At 40.1% G+C, this 23,973-nt stretch overlaps 1 protein-coding gene across 1 annotated transcript; it reads right to left on the bottom strand.

The window, feature by feature from the left end:
- Positions 1-23,973, bottom strand: TXNRD1 (thioredoxin reductase 1). Its single transcript, XM_036400950.2, has 12 exons — positions 23,901-23,973; positions 23,665-23,784; positions 22,720-22,862; positions 22,475-22,590; positions 14,911-15,136; positions 12,794-12,886; positions 10,963-11,039; positions 9,182-9,338; positions 6,975-7,082; positions 5,468-5,563; positions 3,253-3,387; positions 1-63 (listed from the first exon to the last, which is right to left on the bottom strand). Exons 1-12 carry the CDS (start codon positions 23,944-23,946, stop codon positions 1-3), a joined length of 1,380 nt encoding a protein of 459 aa, XP_036256843.2. The 5' UTR covers positions 23,947-23,973.

Genomic DNA, 23,973 nt, shown 5'->3' on the forward strand with positions numbered 1-23,973 from the left:
TCAGCATCCACTCACAGCGGTGTTTTCACCAGAACGCTTAGTCACAGACAGGGTGGTGAATACCTTGAGACAAAGAAGAAAGAAGATTCTTGGCATGGCTAAATTTACTTTTTTTTTCCTGGAAGATTAAATTGGGCATGATGCTCAAAATCGGAGCCACTTTTTAAAGTAAGAAAATAATGAAATTCCTACTTTTAAAATCCTTGTCATTAAACAGCACACACAAATTACTTCTGTTCTCTTCATTTAACTTACGTTCTTCCTTTTACAGTGGAAAAGAAAGAATTAAGGAAGTCACATGGCTTTATACTGCCTCTGATCTTAATGCTCCTAAGTTTTTACAGTGGGAACAAGCTCAGCAATAATAGACTCCAGTACACCTAATGAATAAGTGTCTTTATGGCTCAAAGAAAACTTCTTTGTTGGGGAAAGTAAAGTTAACTCAAGGCCTGGGCATTTGGAGACAATTTTGCCTTTGTGCCTTTCTAGCCATTATAGAAACATGGAAGTGATTGCTGATAAAAACATTACGTCTGGTATCTGTGTCCTCTTGACAACAGCTATGGGAACACTGAGTAAAACTAGTTTGAAAAATTCCAGTCTTTACTGCTTTCAGGTCACATTAAAGAATAAATAAATAAATAAATAAATAAATAAATAAATAAATATAAATATATATAAAAATATATATATTTCTATTTATATATTTATATATTTATATATATATATTATTCCTAAATAATTATTGTAAAATTTGGGAAGGAAAATTCTACAAACATCTTCTTAATACTGGTACTTTACTATGCAAATAATTGCATCGTTTTGCATACATACAATATAGAAAGGAAAAATGGAAATCAAAACCACTGCTATCTAGATGTTGCAATAATTAGTTATCATCAGAGCCATCCTCAGGAAGAATAAACTTAGCACAGAATATAGTATATACACGTTTCAGCTATGCAAATAACACTGAAGTATCTAAAGATAATGGGGATCAGAAAGACTTATATTTCTTTAAGTAGAAGTTTTGCTGCATTAAGATTGCTAGCAGCTCTTCAGAGGACAACACCAATAAATGATAAACCTCTTCCACTTTCTATAAGCACATAAAGCATTATCCACAAATCAGGAAGACAAATGCATGTCTAATATATATGGCATAAGAACAGTGACTTATCTAAAATATAGTGCGTGTTTTGAGAGAGGGGTTTGTAGACTTCGTTTCTGATCCACAGCCTGACAACATATGGGAGTCTTCATTTATTGTTATTTCACTTCAAAAGACCAAGATTAAAAAGCACAAAATTTATCTGCTTTCCTCCTGGTCAGACTGCAAGCTCCAGGTGCAGGAGGGGACAACACTGCTCCCTAGTAAGCCAGCTGGAGTAATTTGATAATTGTTGGAAACAAGTATTTTAGATAGAATTTGTTTTTTACTTAAGGGAAGACAAAACCTTAGATCCAATGGCTGGAAAGCCATCATTAGCTACCTGGAAGAATTACCCCAGCTTTCAGGACACAATTTCTCTTCATCACAGATGATCAATAGTACCCCCCTGAATTTCAGGTAGCACAGTGCAGTTGAGGCTGAGATGTAATTCTCTGTAGGGCTGAGGTCCTACCAGTTCTGTGCTTGCAGTTATTTGCACTCAACCTTGCAAGAAATTCCATTCTGAGCTCCTGTTTTCTGCAGAATAAAATGCTGCTTCAAGAAGAGAAGGAAAATCTGGCTCTAATTCATAGACTGTGAAAATGGGACCCTCAGTCTTAAGGTTTTCTTCAATAAAACCACAAGAGACTTAGCAATTAATTAGTACTAGTGCCAGTGAAGATGTCAGCACTTGACCCTGTAACACTGGCCCTTCCTGTTCAAATAGACTTCATTTTCTTTAACTTTTACAGGGATGTAACAAAGATAATAGTGATATTATCCATCATGCTATTCATCCAATATGCTCATTTCTCACAAATCCCAGTTTTCAAGCATTTTTCTAATCAAAGAGTGCCATCTTGCACTTTGATTTTTATTTACTGCTCAAGAGATTAAATTAAGTAAAAGCATAAAAAACCCTTTTGAAGACTGTCACTAAAAATGATCAGTGTTTCCTGGAGCTTTTAAATAGCATATTTCTCCTGAGCCAATTTCTTCCTCCCCCACTCAAACAAATCTGATTATCTGAAATTACCTCCCTGAATTATGTCTAATCATCATTCTATTCAGTTTCAGTTTTAGCAGCTCAGATGTCCAGAATAAATTATGACTCTCATCCTCTATTCACACTGCATATGCTAATACCCCACTTGAGTTCACAGGTTTGAATGCTGCCGTCAGAGATCCCCCTCCACAGGCCCCCTGGGAAGACAAGGACCTGCTAGCCCTCTTCAAGGGCTTCCAAGAATACCATTAAATGGTACTACAAGGAACAGAATATATTGTGGATGCTTTGTAGAGGATTTAGATTGCTAGCAGTCCATTAATGGAGTCCTTATTGCGTTGCTTTTACTAAACTACCTAGAAAGTAGGAAAGAAGAGAGGTGGATGTCACTTCTGCAGAGGAGCATTCTGGTGCTCCCTTGCACTGCTTTACTTCTAACACAACCAGAGACTCTGGTTACTTACTTACACAGGTCATAAAAAAGCTTTCAGGGATCCTCAGCTAATATAAACTGGTCCTAATGCTACTAAAATCAATCTCTGATTTACATTTGGGAGGAGCTGTTCCACACCTGCTAGAGAAAACTGAGCTCTTCATTAAAGAGGAACAGCAAGATAAAAAGTAGAAATATTTGTGTGGCTTCATGAATTGAAAGTCTACAGGATAAAGAAGAGCTCTGTAAGAGGAGAGAGTTTAATAGAAAAATTGTCATGTAACTGGTCCCCTTTCCCAGCACTAGTTTGTAAGCCTATTTTGGGTGAACTGATCTAGCTTTAGCAGAAATAATATTTGAAGCCTTCATAATCCTGAGTAGGATAAAAATTCTATACTTCCCAGTAGAGAGAGAACTGGATTAAGGGAAGGCATAAACTTTTCACGAATGAACACAATTTTTAAAAAACAATTTAAAAAATCCCAGACTAAGCCTAAGCATTAGAATTCTAAATATAAAACCAGATAATTTCCTCTCCTTTCCTCCCCCCGCCTTCCTGCAAATTTGGACCTCTTTAATAGAGGTCTGTTACTCAGATTTCTAACACCTTACCCCAGAATGCCATGAAAGCTGGGCTTTGAGGTGACGTTGTATACAAACCTCGGCACAGACAGGATGAATTCCTACGGTGCTGTCCAGCTGTTCTTTTGTCAACCCACATTTAATAGCAGCTGCAAACCCTTGGGTGACCTCTCCAGCATTTGGACCAAGGACATGGAAGCCAATGACTCTCTCCTAAATGCCAAAGACAATCAAATGCAAGCACAATCATGAATTCAGTTCTCTTTAGACAATGTGTAAAGCTTTCTTATTCAGAGTATATAACTTAATCAGCTCACAAAACGTATCACAAATTAATGTGACCACTAAAATGTGAATTATAATTAGCACCAACAGATGTGCAGCCATGTAATTTAGTTCTCTCTCTCCAAAGATTCAACTAGGAGCTCAGGAGATTTTATTCAGGTGAGTTATTCCATTCATGCCAACAAAACATTTGCCTAACTAAAGGTGAGCACCCTGCATTAAGGTTTCCAGTATGAGGGCCTGTGGTAGGTGGCTACAGGGTCTGTATCTGTTGAAGAATTTTCAGTTTGATAGTTGCTCACAGAAAAGGACCACAAGCTGAAGTTGTGGCCAAGCAGACATGGCAAGAAGTCTATTCTAACTGAACTGTCAATGACTCTTGTGGCAGTGTTGGCTTTCAGTGGGAGATAATACACTTAGAGGCTGGCAAAAAAACCCATCCAGTTACAAGGAAGGTACCATTCACACTCTTCCTCTCTATACTCCTGTTCAATTGCAGAACACATTACACTGCACATACATCCTCAGAAAACATCCAGCAGAACAAGCTGTACTGACTTGACCTGCATTTCTTAATGAGGGAAACATGAAAATTTAGCACATCACTTGCTGTGAGCTTTAGTGGCCTTCAGGGAATTCATCAGTTTTTGGTGAGCATAGATATAGCTCAGTTGAGTATCAAAAGTTATCTGCTCTTCCTGCTAAATCTCACATATATTGGGTATTATGAATACTACTGAAAGATTATTATTCTTTCAGTAAATCTGAGGACTGAGATTTACCACAGGGTTTATTTAAATAAGAAAAGCTGTAATTGGGTAATAAGTAAAATGGAATTATCTTAATTTTCCTTTAGAAATATTGACATATGTCAAAATAAAACCATAGCAATGAAACCAAGGCAATGGGAGTTTTAAATAGTTACTGAACTATTATTTTTTTCCAGGGTAACTTTCAACACTACGCCTAGATGTTTAAACACGTTTCAACTTTTCAAGACAAGAAGTGAAAATAAATTAATGAAACACTTTAAACCACCATTAAATCTTTGCATTTTCTTAAGTGACTCTGGGTTAGAGCATAGCTAAAGGCTCTAAAATACCTTCCACACTACTGCAAACTCCTCCAGAAAGAGGAGATGGACAGGTTTGCAAATTTTACAAAATGTTGACAAGATGCTTAGAAAGACTGCAGGAAGAAAAATCTGTATCTAAGAAAGATGAATATAGGTTAAGTAAGTTTTGTTTTTTCTCATAGGACAGATATGCCACCATATTAACAGGAATATATTTTAATAGAATATTACTCTTAATAATAATTTATATTAATAAAATCAACTACATTTTATTGAACAGATGATGATCATTCTGAGATGGCCACAACAATTCTTCTAACCAATTACTAGTTTTGCTTTTGCTTCAGCAGGTACTGTACATTTCCACGGCCAGGAAATTTGATCCTAGTCCAAGGATAATCCTGGTATTATCATCCTAAATGGGATTTGTGCATGGAAGATATATTATCCTGTTAGAACAAGCTCAAGAATTTTATGAACACATGTGAATTTGGAGTGGTTACAAGTTGTGATAGTTTCTGAGAGACCTCAGTTTCAGAGAGAAGAGTCTCCCAGAAGAGAATGTCCAAGTCTGGGGCAGAGAGAATAAACCAATAAAATTCCTAACCGTTTTTACATGCATTGATTTGCTCACTTGTCAAAGTTAATCAACAGTCTTAAAGATCTTTACTTCTTATTTTACATATATGGAAGAAGTATCATATACAAATAACAATGGCAGAATTTTGTATTTTACTGGGAGTTGGTTTTGTATACACAGAAATATGCATCACTAGAAATATTTATTACACTTCAAAAGGTAGGCAAATTTAAATTAATTTTCATTTGTTAAAAACAACCTATTTATAGCTCTTGTGTCATCAACAGTTTTATGATAAACATTTAGATATTTTTTTCCCAGGAAGGAAATAACTTCCATTAAGGATAACTTACGTTATCTTGAGTATTGCAAATTATCTTTGCATAGCATTTGTTGTTGTCTCTGGATGGCACAGTCCACTCCAGTGGCCAGAAATGACTATGGTACACCTGGAAATAAAACACAGGTTAAAAAAGGGTTGTAAAATTTCCAAGCAGAGAACATGATCTTCCAAAAGCTGCCCAATTATCCTAAATAATGAGCTATTACATTAAATATTAAATTATTATTACATTAAAATATTACATTATTAAATAATGTACACAGCATTTAGAACATCTGAAATCACGATGATACTCTTTTCCCTCAATGAACGCCAAAGACAGAAGTCTCTATAAACCAAGTACTAGTGACATCCAATAATTTAAAAATGAGAAGCCATAAGAATATTACACTTCCAGAATATTACACAGTTCACCATGTTCTTATTAAATTACAAAATCACAACTGACTCAATAATCTTATTGAGGCTTGCAAAACAAAAGCCAATAAGGTGACACAATAAAGAGGTCAGAATACATTAAATGAGGACTTAGCCAGAGCACAAATGCTTCTGGGTGCATATTTTAAAAAATAAAATGCTTTCAAAATCAAAAGTGCATTTTCCAGAATAAAGTGTCCAGTGTTTCACATATAACACCAAGAATTTCACCCAATAACAAAAATTTGCCTGGGTATATACAAACTTGCAGGGAGAAAAGAATTTAAGTCTTTGCCCTGTGGTCAGGTTTACAGTATTTTTCACACTGCCATTTTGAGTTTTATCTATTTACTTTCCTCCACAGTTCAAATCAGAAAAAGTCAGCTAAGAGGGGGACAAGTTCTCAACTTCATGCACTACCATTTACCTGCTTATTTCTGTAAATAATGCTCCTCAGATGATATTTGCAGGACATAAAAGTTCAGTTTATTGTGAGATTTCCTCCCCTCATGTTTTCTGTAATGTGGTCAGTACAGCATTTTGGAAGAACAGCCTCAGACGCTAAGTGCTTATATTTGTCTAATTTCACTCCTGACCAGCAATCCCAGGGAATGAAAAGGGATTACTCACATGAGTATAATTAAGCACATACCTCTTTGTACAGTCAAAGGAAACAGGAAAATGAGCTAACATTTGACTTTATAAAGTAAAAATCACTATGGTAAGAAATTTGCCATGCTGTAGGTACAAAAGCTCCACTTTGTCATTAAAACCAGTGTATTGCTTCCAGCATATACCCAGTTTAAAATTATCCTGAAGTATTTTCAGACACATAGAAAGCCTTTTTCTAATTTTTTTTAAACCAAACATTCCACCTTTAAGCCCCTCTTTGCCAAAAATAGAACATACCTGCAATTAGAGCTATTGGAATTGAGGATTATTTTTATAACATGTCTAGGAACAGCCAAGGAAGACAAAAAATGTACCTAGTCACCTCCTGTCCTTACATCAGAGCACAAAATGCTGTTTTAATTTACTCTTAATATTATTTTAAATTACAAATTGGAAAACTAAAACCCAGGTGAAATTAAGGCATTTACCTCAATGTTTTCCTCCCCAAATTTCTCCACTGCGGTCTCTTCAGAGTACCCACAGGCTCCATACTCCAAAGGAGTAAATACAGTAGTTGGAACATTCACATAGTCACACTGTACGGCATTCAAAACAAAACGAAAACCCACACAACATCAGTAATAAAACCAGCATACAGCAGTCTGAAACACATCAAGAAAAGCTTGATTATTCACAATTCTGAAAGCTCTTTTGTTTTTTTTTAAATTGTCTTAAATTAAGGTACAGTTTTTTGTTTGTTCATTCCAGAGGTGCTAATTAGAGCAAGAAAAAAAAAAGACAGCTTAAAGCCACTCAAACATTAGTAGGCATTGATTAAATGGAAAAGGAAATTCAGTGCCCTCTTTAACAAATGTACCAGATCACAGGCCAAACTGGACATAAAAGTTGCCTGTTCAACCACTTCTAGGAAGCATACTATTTTTAGTTGGGGATACTGTAAGGGCACCACTACCATTCAAACCTCATTTTTCATCAGCTGTGGCCTAGGTGATGCCAAAGTACCAATGACATGTTGTACAACCATCTGGGAGGACAGTGGAAACTTGTCACTTCTCCCAGTTTTGTATCATCTTCAAACTTTCTGAGCGTGCACTTGTTCTCAGCATCCAGATCCATTAGTTTAGCTGGTAAACAGCACTGGAACCAAGCCCAAGCCTGTGGCACACCACCAGTGACTGGCCTTCAGCTAGTCTCTGGAATGCTGAGCCTTTAAGCTTGTCTGTTCAGCCAGTTTTCAACCCACCTCACTGCCCACTTACCCAGCCTGCAATTCATCCCTTTGTCCATGACAATGTTATGGAGGCAGAGTAAAAAGCTTTCACTAGACTCAAAATAAACAAACATACACTGCTATTCCCATATACACCAAATGAGTCATTCTGCTATAGCAGACTAGCAGGCCGGTCAGCTCTATTTCATGTCTAGCAATTTTATTTTCTACATATTTCAACTCTAATTAATTTCCTTTGTGACTGGGGATCAACTAAGGTGCTGACTACTGTTCTTGCCCCACCTATCCATAACACCTCATTACATTTCAATCACCTTCTCCAGATTTGTTACAAAGGCAGTATGAGCCACGCTCCCATTTTTTTAAAGTAGTTACTCATTTCTTGGATTCACTGAATAAGAATGCTTCCTTTGGCAGTATAGCAATTTTTGTACCTTGACAGACTTATCTGGCATAAAATGTAAATTAAGACATACTCATAGCATTGCAGCAATAAAAAAATTTGGCTTCTGCTACAGTTTCTTAAACCTTGCCTGGCTATTTCAATGACATTTTGTGCACTGATTCAGGGTTCTGTTACTGCAGTATCTGCCAATGTAAAACAAACAACTCGATCATGCTCTAAATCTGGCTGATAGCTGAACTTGTTATGAATACAGCAGGCTCTGAAAGGGATAAACCTTTATGGTCATGCCATATGGTTATGAAGGTGAGACAAGCACCCATATCAGTGTAACAGTTCTTTAAAGGCACTCTCCTTTCCTTCTGGTTTAAACATAAGGTGTAAATGAGTACCCACATTACTCCCATCTGAACAACCATAACTTGGCTGAAACCCAGAACTGCACTAGTACAAAACATGAACACTGAATCCATTAATTCAACTACTCAGGTATAAATGTGCTGAGTTACTGGTACATCTAATCTTCCTTTGTGTCCACATTCAACTACAATTAGGACTGCATATTACATTGAAAACATACAGATGAGAAATGAAAAAAAATCATTAAAATAAGACTGAAAATTAAGATTACAAACTCCTATTCCACTCTATTTAGGGACCGTAGGTGGGTTCAGCAAACTGCCTTTGAATTGGTGTTAAAGCACTTAACAGGATGGGGAAGACTGATGACTTTTAAGGAAGGCAGTAGAATTGAAAACAAGTGAAATGATCTCTGCTAATTTCATTATCATTATACTTTGAGAGAAAACTAAACCCTCTTAATAGGAAAAAAAGAGACTACTGCTTAATCCACAAGGTATTCATTTCATCCTACACAATTAGCCAAACACATCTGCAGTAATATCTTTGCCGGGGGAAAATTAAAATGATCATCAAAGCTAATCCTTAAAATTCTACTGGGTTTTCCACAAGCAAGCAGACTTGCACTCTGCACTTAGAAGCAGAGCAGTGACAGTGTTTTGTGGCAACTAGTTCCTTACCTTAGTGGTTGTCCCAGCATAAAGCCTCCGAACTAACAACCTTCCTGCCTGGATTGCCACCGGTGTGAGTTCCAGCTTGTCCTGCAGGATATCTCCAACAGCATAGATATACGGAACATTTGTCTGCTCCTCATCATTGACAGGAATTTTTCCCGTTCTGCAATTGGAATTAACAAGAAAAAAGATTCTGCTTCACAGCCTTCTGCTTTGAAGGCTGGAGGTATAAATAACCTTGCAGGCTCCTTAGCTTTAAGAGAAAGACTTGTATGTGAAGTATGAAGGAAAGAATTCGTATTCATAAACTTACAGTCTCGGGCAGGAATATAAAATACAGCAAATTTGACCAAAACTACAGGAATTCACACACTGGACAAGGAGGTAGCTTCAGAAGTTGCAATTCATCTCCTGAATCACTGAGGTGAAGCATAAACCTCTTCCTGAAACACCTTCTACCACCAGCTGAGCTGTGTACTGGCAACTTTCAGGAATGACAGGAAGTGACATTTTCCCACTCCTTTTGTAGGACAAAACAATTTTTCCACTACTGAAATTTCAGTCCAGTGGCTGAAGCTGTTTATAGAAACTTATTCTTCAGGCTTCTACACAGAGACAGGTAGGGTGTTACACACCCTACCTAAGGAACAGCCGTCAAGCTTTTTAGCTGTAAGTGCACTGAGCTAATGGAAGTTTTTAATTATTAATATTTCCTACTTCATCAATAAATGAGATAATGCAGTAATCACCACAGGAAACACATGTAACAGGGAAACCTAATGAGACAGACACAAAAACACAGTTACTTGAGAAACCAGTAGCAATTCCCATATTAAAAATCCAACATCCTCAATTTTGCACTCACTAAAAATTATACAGTTTATGCTAATATCTTTATAGTTCATTCTATTAAGCTAGTAATAGGTGTCCTGACATCAGAAAGATGTGTACTGTTCTACAAACCAACATGGATCTGCCAATTTTGAGTGGACCAAAATTTCCACTTATTTGAAATATCACATTGTGCCCCTTGACAACATCAGTTACTGCATTCATATATAAATACTCTGCATTGGTCAGGGTCATGGTCCCTTGTTTTCTCTTCAAAGGGAAGATCTCTGAGGACCCACATGCCCGCAAGATATTTTAGTTACCAATATTGAAAATGTTACTGATAGCTCCACTCCCTGGTACAACAACCTCACTACATTTAACATCAAATACTCTTCTACAGAAGACACAGATTGTATCCAAGGGTTGCTTAAAGGCAAGAAATAAAACCCTCCAAAACCTAAAACACATCAAGAATTTCACTTGGGAGTTTAAGGAATGCTACTTGAATCTTATCTTTCAACATAACATATAGTAGCTTTTACATTAAAATATGAACAAAACTCGCTGCTCTAAAAGCCTGTATGAACTAACAGACTTTTGTTCCAAGAGGTGATAAAAGCAAGGAGATGAGAAAAAGAAAGTACAAGGAACAACTGACAGATCCTAGAAAACCTGTGGCTGTAAGAAGCTAAGATGGACCTGTAAATCTAGAAAGAATGAAATAGACACTTTTTTCTCCTAGGAATTAGAAATTGACATTTCAGCAACAAAAGAGCAAATGTAGCAGTACCATGGGAGAAAATACAGCTATCTGCTACATGGTCTCCCATCCAAGTGTACAGAAACAAGAGACAAATTTTTCCTCAAAGATTTGGGTGTCTCTGCACCACTACCATTGTAACAGCGCATGACACAAACTCAGCAGTGAGTGGTACACAAACATCTGTCCTTACCTTTCATTGATATTCACTCCGACTTTGTCCAAACCAATTTTTCTTGTGCATGGATCTCGTCCAATTGCCAGCAGCACCTGCAAAACAGCAATGCACATGACTGATTTTTAAAAACTCAAAAGTGCATTTCCTTTGGCTATTATCTTCTATATATACTAGAGATTAGTATCTAAAGCTTGGTCACAGTAAGGTGAATATATTTGTTATCCATTGTACATTCATAGAGTTTAAGACAAGCCATGTTACCACCATGACCTAACAATACCAGGTATTAATGCTAAGATTAAAAACAGGCAAATAGCTTTCCCTTGAGGAATACTCCAAGAATATTCTAAACCAATCAGTTAGGGACAGATTCTTTATTTCCTTACAGTTTTAAACCAAGATATTATCCCGAATCCTTACCAGAGCAAGTGACCTCAAAATGCTCCATAAGGAAAGGGCTCTTTAAGAAAGAAACTGAGATGCTTAAGCAAATAAAAATATCATAAAATAGTATTTTTTTAACTGAAAATATAATTTACTTATATAGGCTCTCAGTCAACCACTGTCAAAGAATATTATTTTTTTAACTGAAAATATAATTTACTTATATAGGCTCTCAGTCAACCACTGTCAAAGAATATTATTTTTTTAATATTATTTGTTTGAACATTTGTCAAGGCTGAAATCCCATCCTATCAACTCTGCTAACTTAACAAATCGTGTTCCAACTTCTGCTATCACAAGGAAAATTGCTACATGCTTTGTAGTCTTGGACAACTGCCCAGATAACTAACAATGCTTTTCATATGACAACTAAGAACTGTCCTGAAGGAATCCCAAGATCTCCTTCAAGCCTTACAGATGATCAAACACACCACATCTTTAGAGCTGAAGGTCTTAAAATGCAGCACACACAGCTCTCAGCTTCTATGAGGAGTGACAGCATTTCAGTGATGATGTAGCAACAAGAAACCAAAAGTTTCATTAATAAAAGGATGGAATTGATTTCCTTGCTAATAAGCTTTCACTATTATGGACTAGAAAAACCCCAGTATTACAATCCTGTGGAACAGCTCTGCTGTCATTGTTAAACTTTCTCACAGTATTGGCTCCCAGATGCACTGTGTGTCCTTTTTAGGGGATGACTGATGCACTGTACAGGTAAACGAGGCCACTGGCACACAGTATTTGCAGTCTGAAGTCCCAGGCTGGCAAAGGCCTGTCTTTATGCATTCTGTGTGGTTGCAAATACTCTATTCACAATTTTTTTTTTCTCCTTTCAGCATCAAGGCTGATGAAAATGAGTGGAGTGAGGTGTGATGGAAACAGGCAATCAAACATACAATACCATGCCTGCACACTACAATTTTACTGTCTTAAGTGTGTAATGAAGTTTCCTGACTGACTTGCCACAGGGCATTTGCTGTGTTTGGGAAGATGTGTCAAGAACAGGTCTTGAGATGACATGTTTAACTCCTGCACTGACCATTGTTTTGTGCTAACTACAAAACATGTCCTAATTACTATGAAAGCTATTATAAATCATTACTTATAATTTATTACAAATATCCCACAGGGAAAAAATCCTGCAGCTGGTTCCACAGGACCAAGCTCTTCTACACCCCTAAGCTAAGAAACAGGTTTCAAAAGCATGCAAACTGATTTGGCAAGGCAAAATAACCATTGATTTGGGGACTTTTATTTCCAGATGAGTGTGTGCAATTAGCATATTGTAATGACTAAAATAATTTGAAAAAATCTAATGTGTGGATAAAAACACCCCACAAAATATCAACATTTAATGGAAGGCTATTTCACATTCTTCATGCATATAGACAGGACTCACAGTATTGTATTCCGCTTCAATTATTTGATCCCTTGTTGTGGATTTGGCTGTAACTTTCAGTATTCCAGGAGTTCCTTCCTCAACCCGCTCAACCTACAACAATTTGGGGATTGGATGGGGTAAAAAAAAAAGTTTCAAATAAAAATATACCAATGTATGTTTTCCCAGCAAATACCATTGAGAGAGTTTTAACCATGATCTAAAATTAGGCACTTACTCTAAAGATTCTTTACATTTCTACTTGCGTATTTTAATGTGTTTTTTTATGTCCCTGAATTTATTTTTATGACCAACAAAACAAATTCTCATTTCTGTTTTTAAAAGTGGTCTCATGGTTAAGTTCTTGTCCAAGCCCATCACATGACCTGGGGACATATGCCCTCATTCCTCTGGGGACAGAGGAAGCAAGTAGGAAGGAAACACCATCAGACATTTTCTCTAAGTGCTGCCATCATTTCCTCCACCCATGGGAATCTATTGTCTTAGAAAAGCCTCATCAGTACATACAACAGACATGTAAGTATGCAACACTTAACATAATTCTGGGAAATTTTAGCGTTCATCCTACAGATGAAAAGGTACTTTTCAACAACACCCTTGTTCCTACTTCATGTTCAATATTTAGAGGCAGAAAGAGCAACGTTTCTGATAAAGATTTTATTTCTGTCCATTTTTTATATTTAGAAAAGCCAACTGTGCCATCCTACCAACCATAAAGGATCACTGTGCTAAACTGCTTCTATTCAAAGGCAACATTATTTATAATAATTCATCTTCTACCTTCAAAAGTCCCAACAAAGGGTTTTAATAAGCACAACATGCATAACTTCAAACACAATGTCTGAAAGAGATGAGAAAACCTGCTAAAAACCTACCAAACAACTTAAGCCGAAGGATATTCTCAATCAGAAACAGGGCCAAATATTTTATTCCCATTGAAATCAAAGACATATAGTGACGGGACAGGGCAAAATACACAGAAGTGCATTTTGTGATGGTGGCAATGGACTGCTTATCACAGGATCTGTCTGGAGGAGCCTGTTTGCCATTTAGTTGAAATTAGCTCCTTTTAAACACAGTTTCCTTCTTTCTCATTCCCCCATTCTCATTAGGGCTTACAAAAGGCCATGTCTGCAACAAAACCTAGATAATCATCCCTACTTTTCATACAGCATGGGATTTATTCAACAAAAACCTGCATAAAAACTAAGTTCCTGGAAAGATCCATTTTGTCTTCTTACAGCAACTCTCATTCTGTGAGAGATGCTCAGACCCACAGTAGGAACTGGCAAGAGCATTTTTAAAGCTGCTCTTGATACTGCTAAGAATGGAAATGAACAGTCTTCACTGAATTTTAAACCCCAAAGTGTTAAACTCAAAAGCACACTGGTTTAACACCTAATTGAAATTGCTTAACATGTGATTTGCTATTTCAAAATAAGTAAGGACTATTGTGAAAAAACCATAAAAAAATACTGTTAGCACCCTCTGAAGTCTTTGATAGGGCAATTTTCCATTACTTCTAATTTGGTTTAAATTCGACTTGAATTTACCTACACATGTGCCTATAAAATATATGTAAGTAGCTCCATGAGTACTCTTACTGAATTCAACAAAAATTTAGCAAGTATTTAAGGACTCTGCCAAGTTAATTATACAGATGATACTTCTAAAGACCATTTACTTTTCTGGATAGTCCACTAATCCTCAGCATATAAACAGAATTTGCTGGCTGAAAATTTTAAAATTGGCAATGAAAAACTGAATTGTTTTTGATGCACTGGGCCCTGATCTTAGAGGAAATTATGTATCTGCTTAATTATGGGCCTGCAAGAAGAACCAGGATAAGCAGGTGTAACATTTTCTGTGTAACATAAACTAACCCAACTAATTCTGATAAAAACAGTGAACTTCATAATCTCACAAAATTTTCATATTAGGATTAATTAGTTCAATTAATTAAGTTTCATGGAGTTGGTTTAAAACAAAAATTAACCCATTCTATATCACAGCAGATACTGTAATGAAAGTTCAACTTGTGTATTAACTAAAATAATTTACATCTTAAAACATTATGATAGGTACATCCCAAACAATTGTAGTCACTTTGAGCCTACCTTGATTGGCACAAACTCCCTAATGAAGTTGACTCCATGTTCTTTCATATATTCACCAATTCTGTTTGCCATGTCCTGGTCAAATCCTCTTAAGAGAATGGATCTCACCATTACAGTGACATCTAATCCAAGGCCTGCAAGAAATCCTGCACACTCCAAGGCGACATAGGAAGCTCCAACCACCAGGGTTCTCCCTGGACAGTAAGGCAGAGAGAAAAGGTCGTCACTGGAAAAAAAAAAAAAAAAAACGAAAAAGGAAATTAGAGGCAGTCAGAAAAATGTAGTGTGCTTTAGATTTATATAATTTTTTTTTTCTGTAAGAATAGAACTTTAGTCCTTTTCCTGTTCACAAAAAACACCCTGCTTAATTTTTTGGAAGTTCATCTGCAATACAAAATCAGTGTATGACAGATGAAAAAGTTATATTTAGGAGTACACATACAAAAAAAAAGGAGTATGAAAATCCTGAATCACCACAAAAATGTGGAGAGTTTTTTTAACAGAAATTTAGGACAAATTGTTGAAAAAGGTGGTGTTTATTTTGTGGGAGATCAGGGACCGGCCACAGGATATCGCGATGTTACGGGCAGACAGAACCCCTCCCCTTTACCGTTACTTACCCCTGCATGTTGTTAACCGTTAACCCCTGCTATAAATGACCCTGTCCAACCATTAATAAATGCCATTTACCGTTCACCACATTGGTGTATGAGAGTACTTGGACCGAGTGGCAAAGGGCTGCCGCCGTGCCATTCCCGATCCAGGTCGCCTCGCCTCAAGCGGAGGCAACAAAGTGGTGCCGAAACCTGGGACTGCCCAGGGGACGGGGGACGCCTGGACAGGTGAACAGTGGCTGCAGTGGCTGGACCAACTTCGGTGGAGAGGAGGCTCCTGGACCAGCGAAGGAGAAATGGAGTCGCTCGCAAAGGTCGTTTTTAAAGTTCATAGACTGCGAGCCAGGAGATTTTAGTCTCGTAGTATCGAGGCTCCTGCAAATTGGGGTTATTAGGCTGGGGCATATTCTCCACCCGGAGGGGTGGAATAGATGTACCAAGGCCCTAGCCGAGGAGGCGATTTCCTCAGGCTCGGGGCGAAATCTTAAATTATGGGGAAGAGTCATGCAGGCTCTGCGAAAAGTTTGGCCAGAGCGGGAAATGTGGAAAGCCCTGCAGACTTCGTATGATCATGAGCTTGCCGAGTGTGGGGATTTACAGCCGCGGGGACGCTCTTCGTGGCTTCTGAGCCCAGGCGTGCTGGCTACAGGAAAAAAAGCAGTCATTTTGGGACGGACTGTTAGAGGAGGCATGAGGCGCTGCCGTTAACTCAGAGGCACGGGGTGCTGCCGTTACCTCAGGGTCTGACAGAGCCTGGGCGGGGCCTCCGCCTTACGCGCCGCAGGGTGGCGAACCCTAGGGGGGGGGGAGCATGGACGCGGGTGCAGTAGGCGGGGGCAGAGAAGGTCTGCAGGACACCACAGACATGCGTGAGCAAGAAAGAGGGGAAAGACTCGGAGAGGGAGCTGAGGCAGCTCGGAGCGCGTGTATGAAAACTTCTTTTCATAAGAAACTAGCCTCCCCCGGCAGGTGACAGGGCGAGCCTAGAGGGAGGGAGCGGCCCAATGCTAGGAAAAAGGGGCGAGGTCGAAGCCTGACGAAAAGGTCTTGGAGCCCAGAAGTTTCCAGTCAGTTGAGCTCCGGACCCGAGTTGGACTCGAGCTGGGACGAGTGGTTCCACAAGGGGTCTATTGCCGATCCCGATCCCGATTCTGATTTCGATTCTGATGAAGAGGGAGTGAGAGCACGCAAGGGTAGCCATCACAATCCTCCTGCTTGAGTCAAGGGAAAGCTAGGAAAAGAACAAGCTCCTCTTACTGATTGGAGGAAAATAAAAATAGCATGTGCCAAGTGGGCCTCATCAGCCATGCTGGCTTTTCCCATCCAAGTGGGGGGGGCGGGCGGAAATCAGAGAACCTATACGCCAGTAAACCCCAAGGATATACAGGCAATTGTTAAAGCAATTGTGGACAGGGGGATTAATTCAGCGATGGTCTCCACTCTTATCGATAGTGTTTTTGGAGGGGATGACATGCTTCCATTTGACATCAAGCAAACATGCAGATTAATTTTTGATGGGGCAGGGATGATTGTTTTCAAACAAGAATGGGAAGACAATGGTGTAAGGCAACTGGCCTTAGTGACTGGGGTAGACCACCCGCTACATGGTTCCTGCATACAACGTTTAATGGGCGCAGACCCAACTATGATCACCCCCCCAGGCACAGGCTGAGGGCCTTCGGGCCCATGAGGTCATGACAACAACCCAAGCTGCCAGAGAGGCTATTCCCTCTGCTTCTAAAGTTATTGCCAGACCATCGCCACGGTCTACTATAAAGCAGAGCAAAAGTGAAAGCTTCACACAATTTGTGGACTGCCTCAGGCAGCACTTGACTCCTCCACTCTACCATTGGATGCAAAGGGCCCTGTGTTAGCAGAGTTCTTGCGCCAACAGCGTAATACCGCTACCAAGGACATCTTACGGTCGCGACCGCCTGGGTCTACCATTGTAGACATGATTAGGCATGTCGTGAAAGAGGAGCATCTAGTCCCAATTCAGGCAGCTGTCCACACTGCAATAACTAGCATGATGGCATGCCTTAAGTGTGGCCAGGCAGATCACATTGCAGTGAACTGCCCTCAGTCAGGGTACCCACCAACAGCCGTTCCCCCATGCCAGATGAAATCTAGGAGGCCATGCTGGGCATGTGGAAAGAGGGGGCATATTGCTAAATATTACAAATCCAAATATCAGGGAAACAGGAGGGGGAGGGGGCACCCGGGCTGCACACAGCCCCGTCCCACCCGGAACATGAAGTGGCCTGGTTGTGCCAATTGTCAATGGGGCACGGAGTCCCATACCCACTGCCCACCCCCCCCCCTGCCACGGTCAGCTTCACAGCTCAGCCAATGGCCCAGCCAAACCCATCCATACTCCAGGAATACCAAGAACGGCTCCCTGGGGATGAGGCCCCTGGGTGGCTCTGGCCATAAAGGCGTGGGAGCGAGACCCATGGGTGGCTTTTGCTGTGAAGGTGGGCAGACACCCACTGATAGTGTGTGCTGTTTTCCATCTCTATAACAACCCTGATAGCCCTGCTATCTGCCTTCCCTTTTCGGCTGACACGGCATCAGATGTCACCATTATTCCGAACATACACTGGCCTTCACAATCAAAGTTGGAAGAAACGCCCATGGTAGGCGGGGTTGGAGGGCTGTCTCGGGCCCGAAAAAGCACCCAGCTTGTTGCAGTAATGCTTTGCACTGAGAGGGGACTGGGGAGAACCGTCATCCTCTCCCCAAATGTAATGTCCAAATGTCCACCCTTGTTAGGGAGTGATGCCATAACCTTGTTGGATGTCAGAATGACAAATTTATTCTAAGGGCCACTGCTGCATACCCACAACTACCCATCAAATTAATATGGAAATCACTGGACCCAGTGTGGGTCGAGCAGTGGCCCTTATCGAAGCCTCGAATGACTGCCCTTCTTGAATTAATTACTGGGGAGCTGCAGCGAAGCCACATTGAACCCTCCACAAGCCCATGGAACACCCCCATCTTTGTTATACCCAAATGGTCTGGTGAAGGTTTCCGTCTCTTACACGACCTACGAGAGGTAAACAAAAAAATCCAGCCAATGGGTCCTGTGCAAACTTTGTTGCCGATGAATTCAATGGTACCAAGAGGACACCCTTATGCAGTGCTCGACATCAAAGACTGCTTCTTCTCCATCCCCCTGCACGACGAAGACAAAGAGCGGTTTGCCTTTTCCATCACCTTCCCGAACAGCCAGCAGCCCAACCTGCACTTCCAGTGGCGGGTATTGCCTCAGGGAATGGTGAACTCCCCTGCCATTTGCCAAATCACAGTGGACCAAGCACTAACGCCAGTCCAGCAGAATGATTCCACCGCGATCATTATCCAGTACATGGACGACATCCTGATCGCCGCACCATCAACGAGCCAAGTAGACCGGTTAGCGTCTGCAGTCTCAGAGACCTTGAAAGCAAATGGGTTCGAAATTGCGAGTGCAAAGATAAAAAGAGGACCGTGCGTGACCTTTTTTGGCATGGGAATCTCGGATTCATATATAACCCCGCCCCAAATAAAAATCTGCCGAAACGTCAGGACACTCCACGACATGCAGCAGCTGGTGGGATCCCTACAGTGGCTCCGTAACATCATCCTGATCCCTCCTGAGGTCATGGACCCCCTAAACGACCTCTTAAAAGGGAAGAATCCACGGGAACAAAAGACACTGACACCAGAAGCGGTAAGCTCGCTTGATTTTATCGAACGTCAGATGTCGATGAGCACGCTCGCCAGATGGGACTCGAATGCACCGGTCGATTTGTATGTCGACCTTACAAAGAAAGGGGGAGTAGGAGCACTAGCCCAAGGACCCCCTGACAAAGCCCAACCAATACAATGGGTGGTCTTGGGAAAACCATCACGCACTTTTTCCCCAGGAGCTGAGTGTCTTAGTAGCCTTATTATGAAAGGCAGGAAACTCGCCCTGAGACATTTGGGCACTGAACCCACCAGGATATATGTGCCCTTCAGTAAACAGCTTTCCACACAGTCATCAACAATATCAGAGCACCTAGCCATAGCCCTTGCTGGATTTAGAGGAGAGATTCTTTACGCAGCAAAACCCCCTTGGATGCAGTTGCTTGCGATTGTCGACATTGACCTCCCACCAAAAGTACATTATGTCAGCTGCTTAGACCCCAAGCATGGCTCGCGGTGACTGTGGACACCTACAGCAGAGTGATCGTGGCCACACAACATCAAAAAACAGAATCCAAGGCGACCATGCAACATTGGCTAACGGCCATGGCATGGCTAGGTATTCCGAAGCAGATCAAAACGGACAATGGCACAAATTTTATCTCAAAATCGATCCAAGCCTTTGTTTCAAAATGGGGCATCACTTTAGTACACGGTATCCCATACAATAGCACCGGACAGGCCACTGTTGAACGGGCAAATCAAACTCTAAAAGCTAAACTAAAGGTGTTGGCAAAAACAGAGGGTTTTACCAATTCCATTCCCCCAAAAGACCAGGCGTGCATCCTGGCAACCGCTCTGCTAGCATTAAATCAGTTCCCTAGGGGAGACGAGACAAAAAGCCCTGCCCAGAGGCACTGGGCCACCTGAGCACTGGAGGAAGGCCCACAGGTCATAATTAAAAATTTACTAGGGGAATGGGAACAGGGTTGGAGACTGGTACTCACAGGGCGAGGGTACGCAGCCATTAAGAAAAATGATAAAATTAAATGGTGCCTGCTTAAGTCAATCAAACCAGATCTTCAGGGCAAAACTGATAAAACTTGTGAAGTTTATTTTGCAGGACTGAATCCTTAGACACCCCCGCGGCCTGTGTGCCCTGCTTCCTGAAGGCTGTGACAAATTGTCAAGCAGCCCGACGGCAGACCATACCGGGGTCATGAGAAAATCCATGGCCGAACTAAAAGAAAGGCTAGCACAGAGAAGGACTGGGGGAGAGGCTCAACAGAAATGTTTTCAGTCATGGTTCAAAATTTCGGAGGAATTCAATTGTATAATGGTTTGATGGCCTATTCATAATTGCTGTTTTTAAAAGTCTTGTTTTAAAATGTAAGTGATGTCCATCAAGTAGAGTTCGAACTCTGGCCAAGTTCTAGCTTTACTTGAATGGAATTATCGACAATCAGCCCAGAGGTTTTCTGCATAAGGTTGTTGCAGACTCTGGGATGATAGGTCAGTGTTGTATGATTTCAGATCATCAATTGTGTTATCAGTTATGTGTGTTACCTGATTGATTGATTGATTTGTTTTTCTGATTGATTTTCATCCCAAGCATCAACAGGGAGAAGCCTCTGCAAAAGTGCCAAAAAACTGAGGAAGAAGTCCTGCAGGGATATTTTGAGTCATGGTTCAGTCAGTCAGTCCCCATGACTGATCGCCCTTGGTCCCACCTTATTAGGCCCTCTTGCTGCAATGCCCCTGGCATTGATTTTGGGCATTACATTTTAAATAAGTTAGCATTATTTGTTAAAAATCAGTTAGAAAGAGTTAACATTTTGTTTGTTAGACACTTACAGTTGCTTTGAGATGAGTTACGGAAATGTTCATTGTTTTTACCAGTTGTGAGTTTTTTACCACGTTTCAGTTGGCTAGCCTTTATGTTTTTATAGCCTTTACACTTTCTATGTTTTTGGTTAGTCATAAGAGGGGGGGGAAATGTGGGAGATCAGGGACCAGCCGCAGGATATCGTGATGTTACAAACAGAACCCCTCCCCTTTACCATTACTTAGATCTGCGTGTTGTTAACCGTTAACCCCTGCTATAAATTACCCTGTCCAACCATTAATAAATGCCATTTACTGTCCACTATATTGGTGCATGCGAGTACTTGGACTGAGTGGCAAAGGGGTTGCCGCCGTGCCGTTCCAGATCCAGGTTGCCTTGCCTCAAGCGGAGGCAACATTATTTCCCCTCTAAATCTTGCTTTAAATATTTTGCTACAAATTTAACTCCTGAGAACTAAAAGTGAAAGGGGTTCAGCTTTAAGATAAAATACCATCATCGCTTTGAAGACTTTTCCTTTTGCTGAAGCATTATACACAGTGCCAGATATACACACAACAACAGTAACAGGCAAAGATAGAAGTATGAAATTATGGAAAACATGCTCCTTTGTCTGCTTTTCATTTCTTTCAACTGCTTCATCAAGCTACATCAGTTCTATCACACTTTGGACCTAGGCTATAAAACTAGGGCTTCTCCACAGAGCCAGGACTCATGGAGGCACCACATTAACACACTTGGAGTCTGACAGTACAATTCTGTGAATATTTCACTCTAAAATAAGTGTCCCTTTTCTCAGCGTGATGCAACAAAATGTGATTGTGCAATTAAAGGCGGTAGCATAGCTCCTATACCCCAAGGAACTCAATGAAGATTACACAGCCTCAATCTCATAGTCTAACTCTGGGATTTCTGAGTCCTCCATCTTGAAGCTACTTTAAAGCACCACTTTACAGGCTGTTTTATCTGTTATCTTTAATTTCATTACCACTTATTAAAAGAGAAGGACACCACTTGGTGTTTTGGTTTCAGAGGAATTGTGCCAATTATTTATTTCATTGCTATAGGTTTGCCAGCCTGTAATTCCAACCTCTGTTTCTACAGCAAGTAACTTAAAAGATACTCTGATATGAAAACACATTTTATCTTCCTTTAACATTTTTGCTTGGCATTAGCAATTAACCAGACACTCAAATCCAGTTTTTCGAAAACTGAATTACCTTCACTGAGTAGCTGGGAAAAAAATTGTGCTGAGTTTCAAGACTGCCCCAATGCATGAAGACAGATTCCTACCAACTTCATAACATCAGCAGCTATGCTATTCCCACTTTCCCTAATATCTAAGTACAGAGTTTTCTTTCAAGTAGACTGTGCTCTTCAGTATGGGGAAGTATTTACACACAAGGAATGACTTTGTATTCCTCCCTGTTTTTACCTGCTAATGCAATATTCCTTGTCTCCAGGTATACCCAGGTAGCGTGGTCGTTCACCGGTGGCAATGATAAATGTCTCAGCTGTGTACAGCTTCTCAACTCCCTTTTTGTTCGTTGCCTGCATACAAAGTATTAGTGCAAAGAGAGTGTTTTACAGTACCACCAAAGGAAAAATTATTCTATTTGAGAATTATCTCTATTCAGACAGCACTACAGGAAGACACAGCAAAGAATGGCTATGATGTACCTTAATTGTGTGTGGCCCGACAAATTCTCCATATGCATTCTCATACGTGACCTTCTTGTCTCTCAGGGCAACTCGATAGCCCCAGTTCAGTGAACCAATGTAATTCTGAACAGATTCTGTCATGGTCATCCAGTTGTGTTTGACTGTCAGCAACAAAAGAAGAAGGTTCACATTTTAGTCTGAGTTTTTCTTTTTCCACAGCAAAATTGCTATTCTCAAAGAGATTATTTTCATGACCCAGTCTTCCTGGGTTTGTCTTACTTCTGTTTTATTTCAGGGTAAAGCTACTGAAATTCAAAGAATTACATCAGCACAGATAACATGAGAGGTCACAGTGCAATAGGTATGACTTAAAACATTGAAAATTGACTTACTGAATTATTGACAGTTTTATATTGACAGATATATATTGACAGCTGTAAGAGGTGACATTGCTCAACAAATGAAGACAATGCATGTCTGAGAGGTGCCTCTGCATGCTTCAAATACAGGATTGCAGTCTAAATAAATCATAATCCCATAACCATGCACATCAGAGATTATAAAAAGTAAAATCCATCTTCTTACACAGTAGTGATAGACACTTACGGAAAGGAAATCCTTGCTTGTAACTATAAGAAGTTTCTGTCAGTCAACATTCTGGTGTATTCCCTTAGATGTCGTGGTACATTCAGAAATGGAGGAGCACCTTATTGTTTTTTTTCATCCAACAGTCTCATCAACTACTAACGTGATCAGGAGCTACTAACAAACAGATGGAGGCAATGGAGGCAATAAGCCCCATGGCTTTAGACTTGAAAAGCACTTCAATTTATGTGTAAGCTCTCCAAAGTTGCCTCACATTGTCAAAGCCAGCATATGCTGCAGTGCAACATGCACCTGATTATGAAGCACCTCAGGATTTTCAGTGCAAATGACAAAACTGGAAAAAGTGTCCTTCTTTACCTTCTTCTGTAAACTGCCACCCAAATTTGCGTGAATCTTGCAAGGCTTGTCCCAGTAAAGCTGCCTGGTGCATCAATTTTTTAGGTATACAGCCCACATTTACACATGTTCCTCCAAGACCTGAGAGAAAGGAACAGAATGTGATTTTCACATCAGTGTAGCAGATTTCAAGCATGAAAATAAGAGTCTCTGAGCAAAGCTCCTTTATAACAGGATTGCAATGAAGAGAAATTTACCCCACGAGCTTCCCTGAGGTGTAGGCATGACAAAGTCCAGCACCATCACTTTCTTTTCATATTTGGCAGCCTC

The sequence above is a fragment of the Molothrus ater genome, chromosome 5 (assembly GCF_012460135.2).
Source record: "Molothrus ater isolate BHLD 08-10-18 breed brown headed cowbird chromosome 5, BPBGC_Mater_1.1, whole genome shotgun sequence".
Taxonomy (NCBI): Eukaryota; Metazoa; Chordata; class Aves; order Passeriformes; family Icteridae; genus Molothrus; species Molothrus ater.

Coding starts and splice junctions, on each gene's coding strand:
- TXNRD1 (XM_036400950.2), bottom strand. CDS start 23,946: ATGGTGCTGGACTTTGTCATGCCTACACCTCAGGGAAGCTCGTGGG. Junction 9,339..10,962: donor GGAGTGAATATCAATGAAAG/GTAAGGACAGAT, acceptor TTCCAATTGCAG/AACGGGAAAAATTCCTGTCA. Junction 7,083..9,181: donor ATGCTGGGACAACCACTAAG/GTAAGGAACTAG, acceptor AATGCCGTACAG/TGTGACTATGTGAATGTTCC.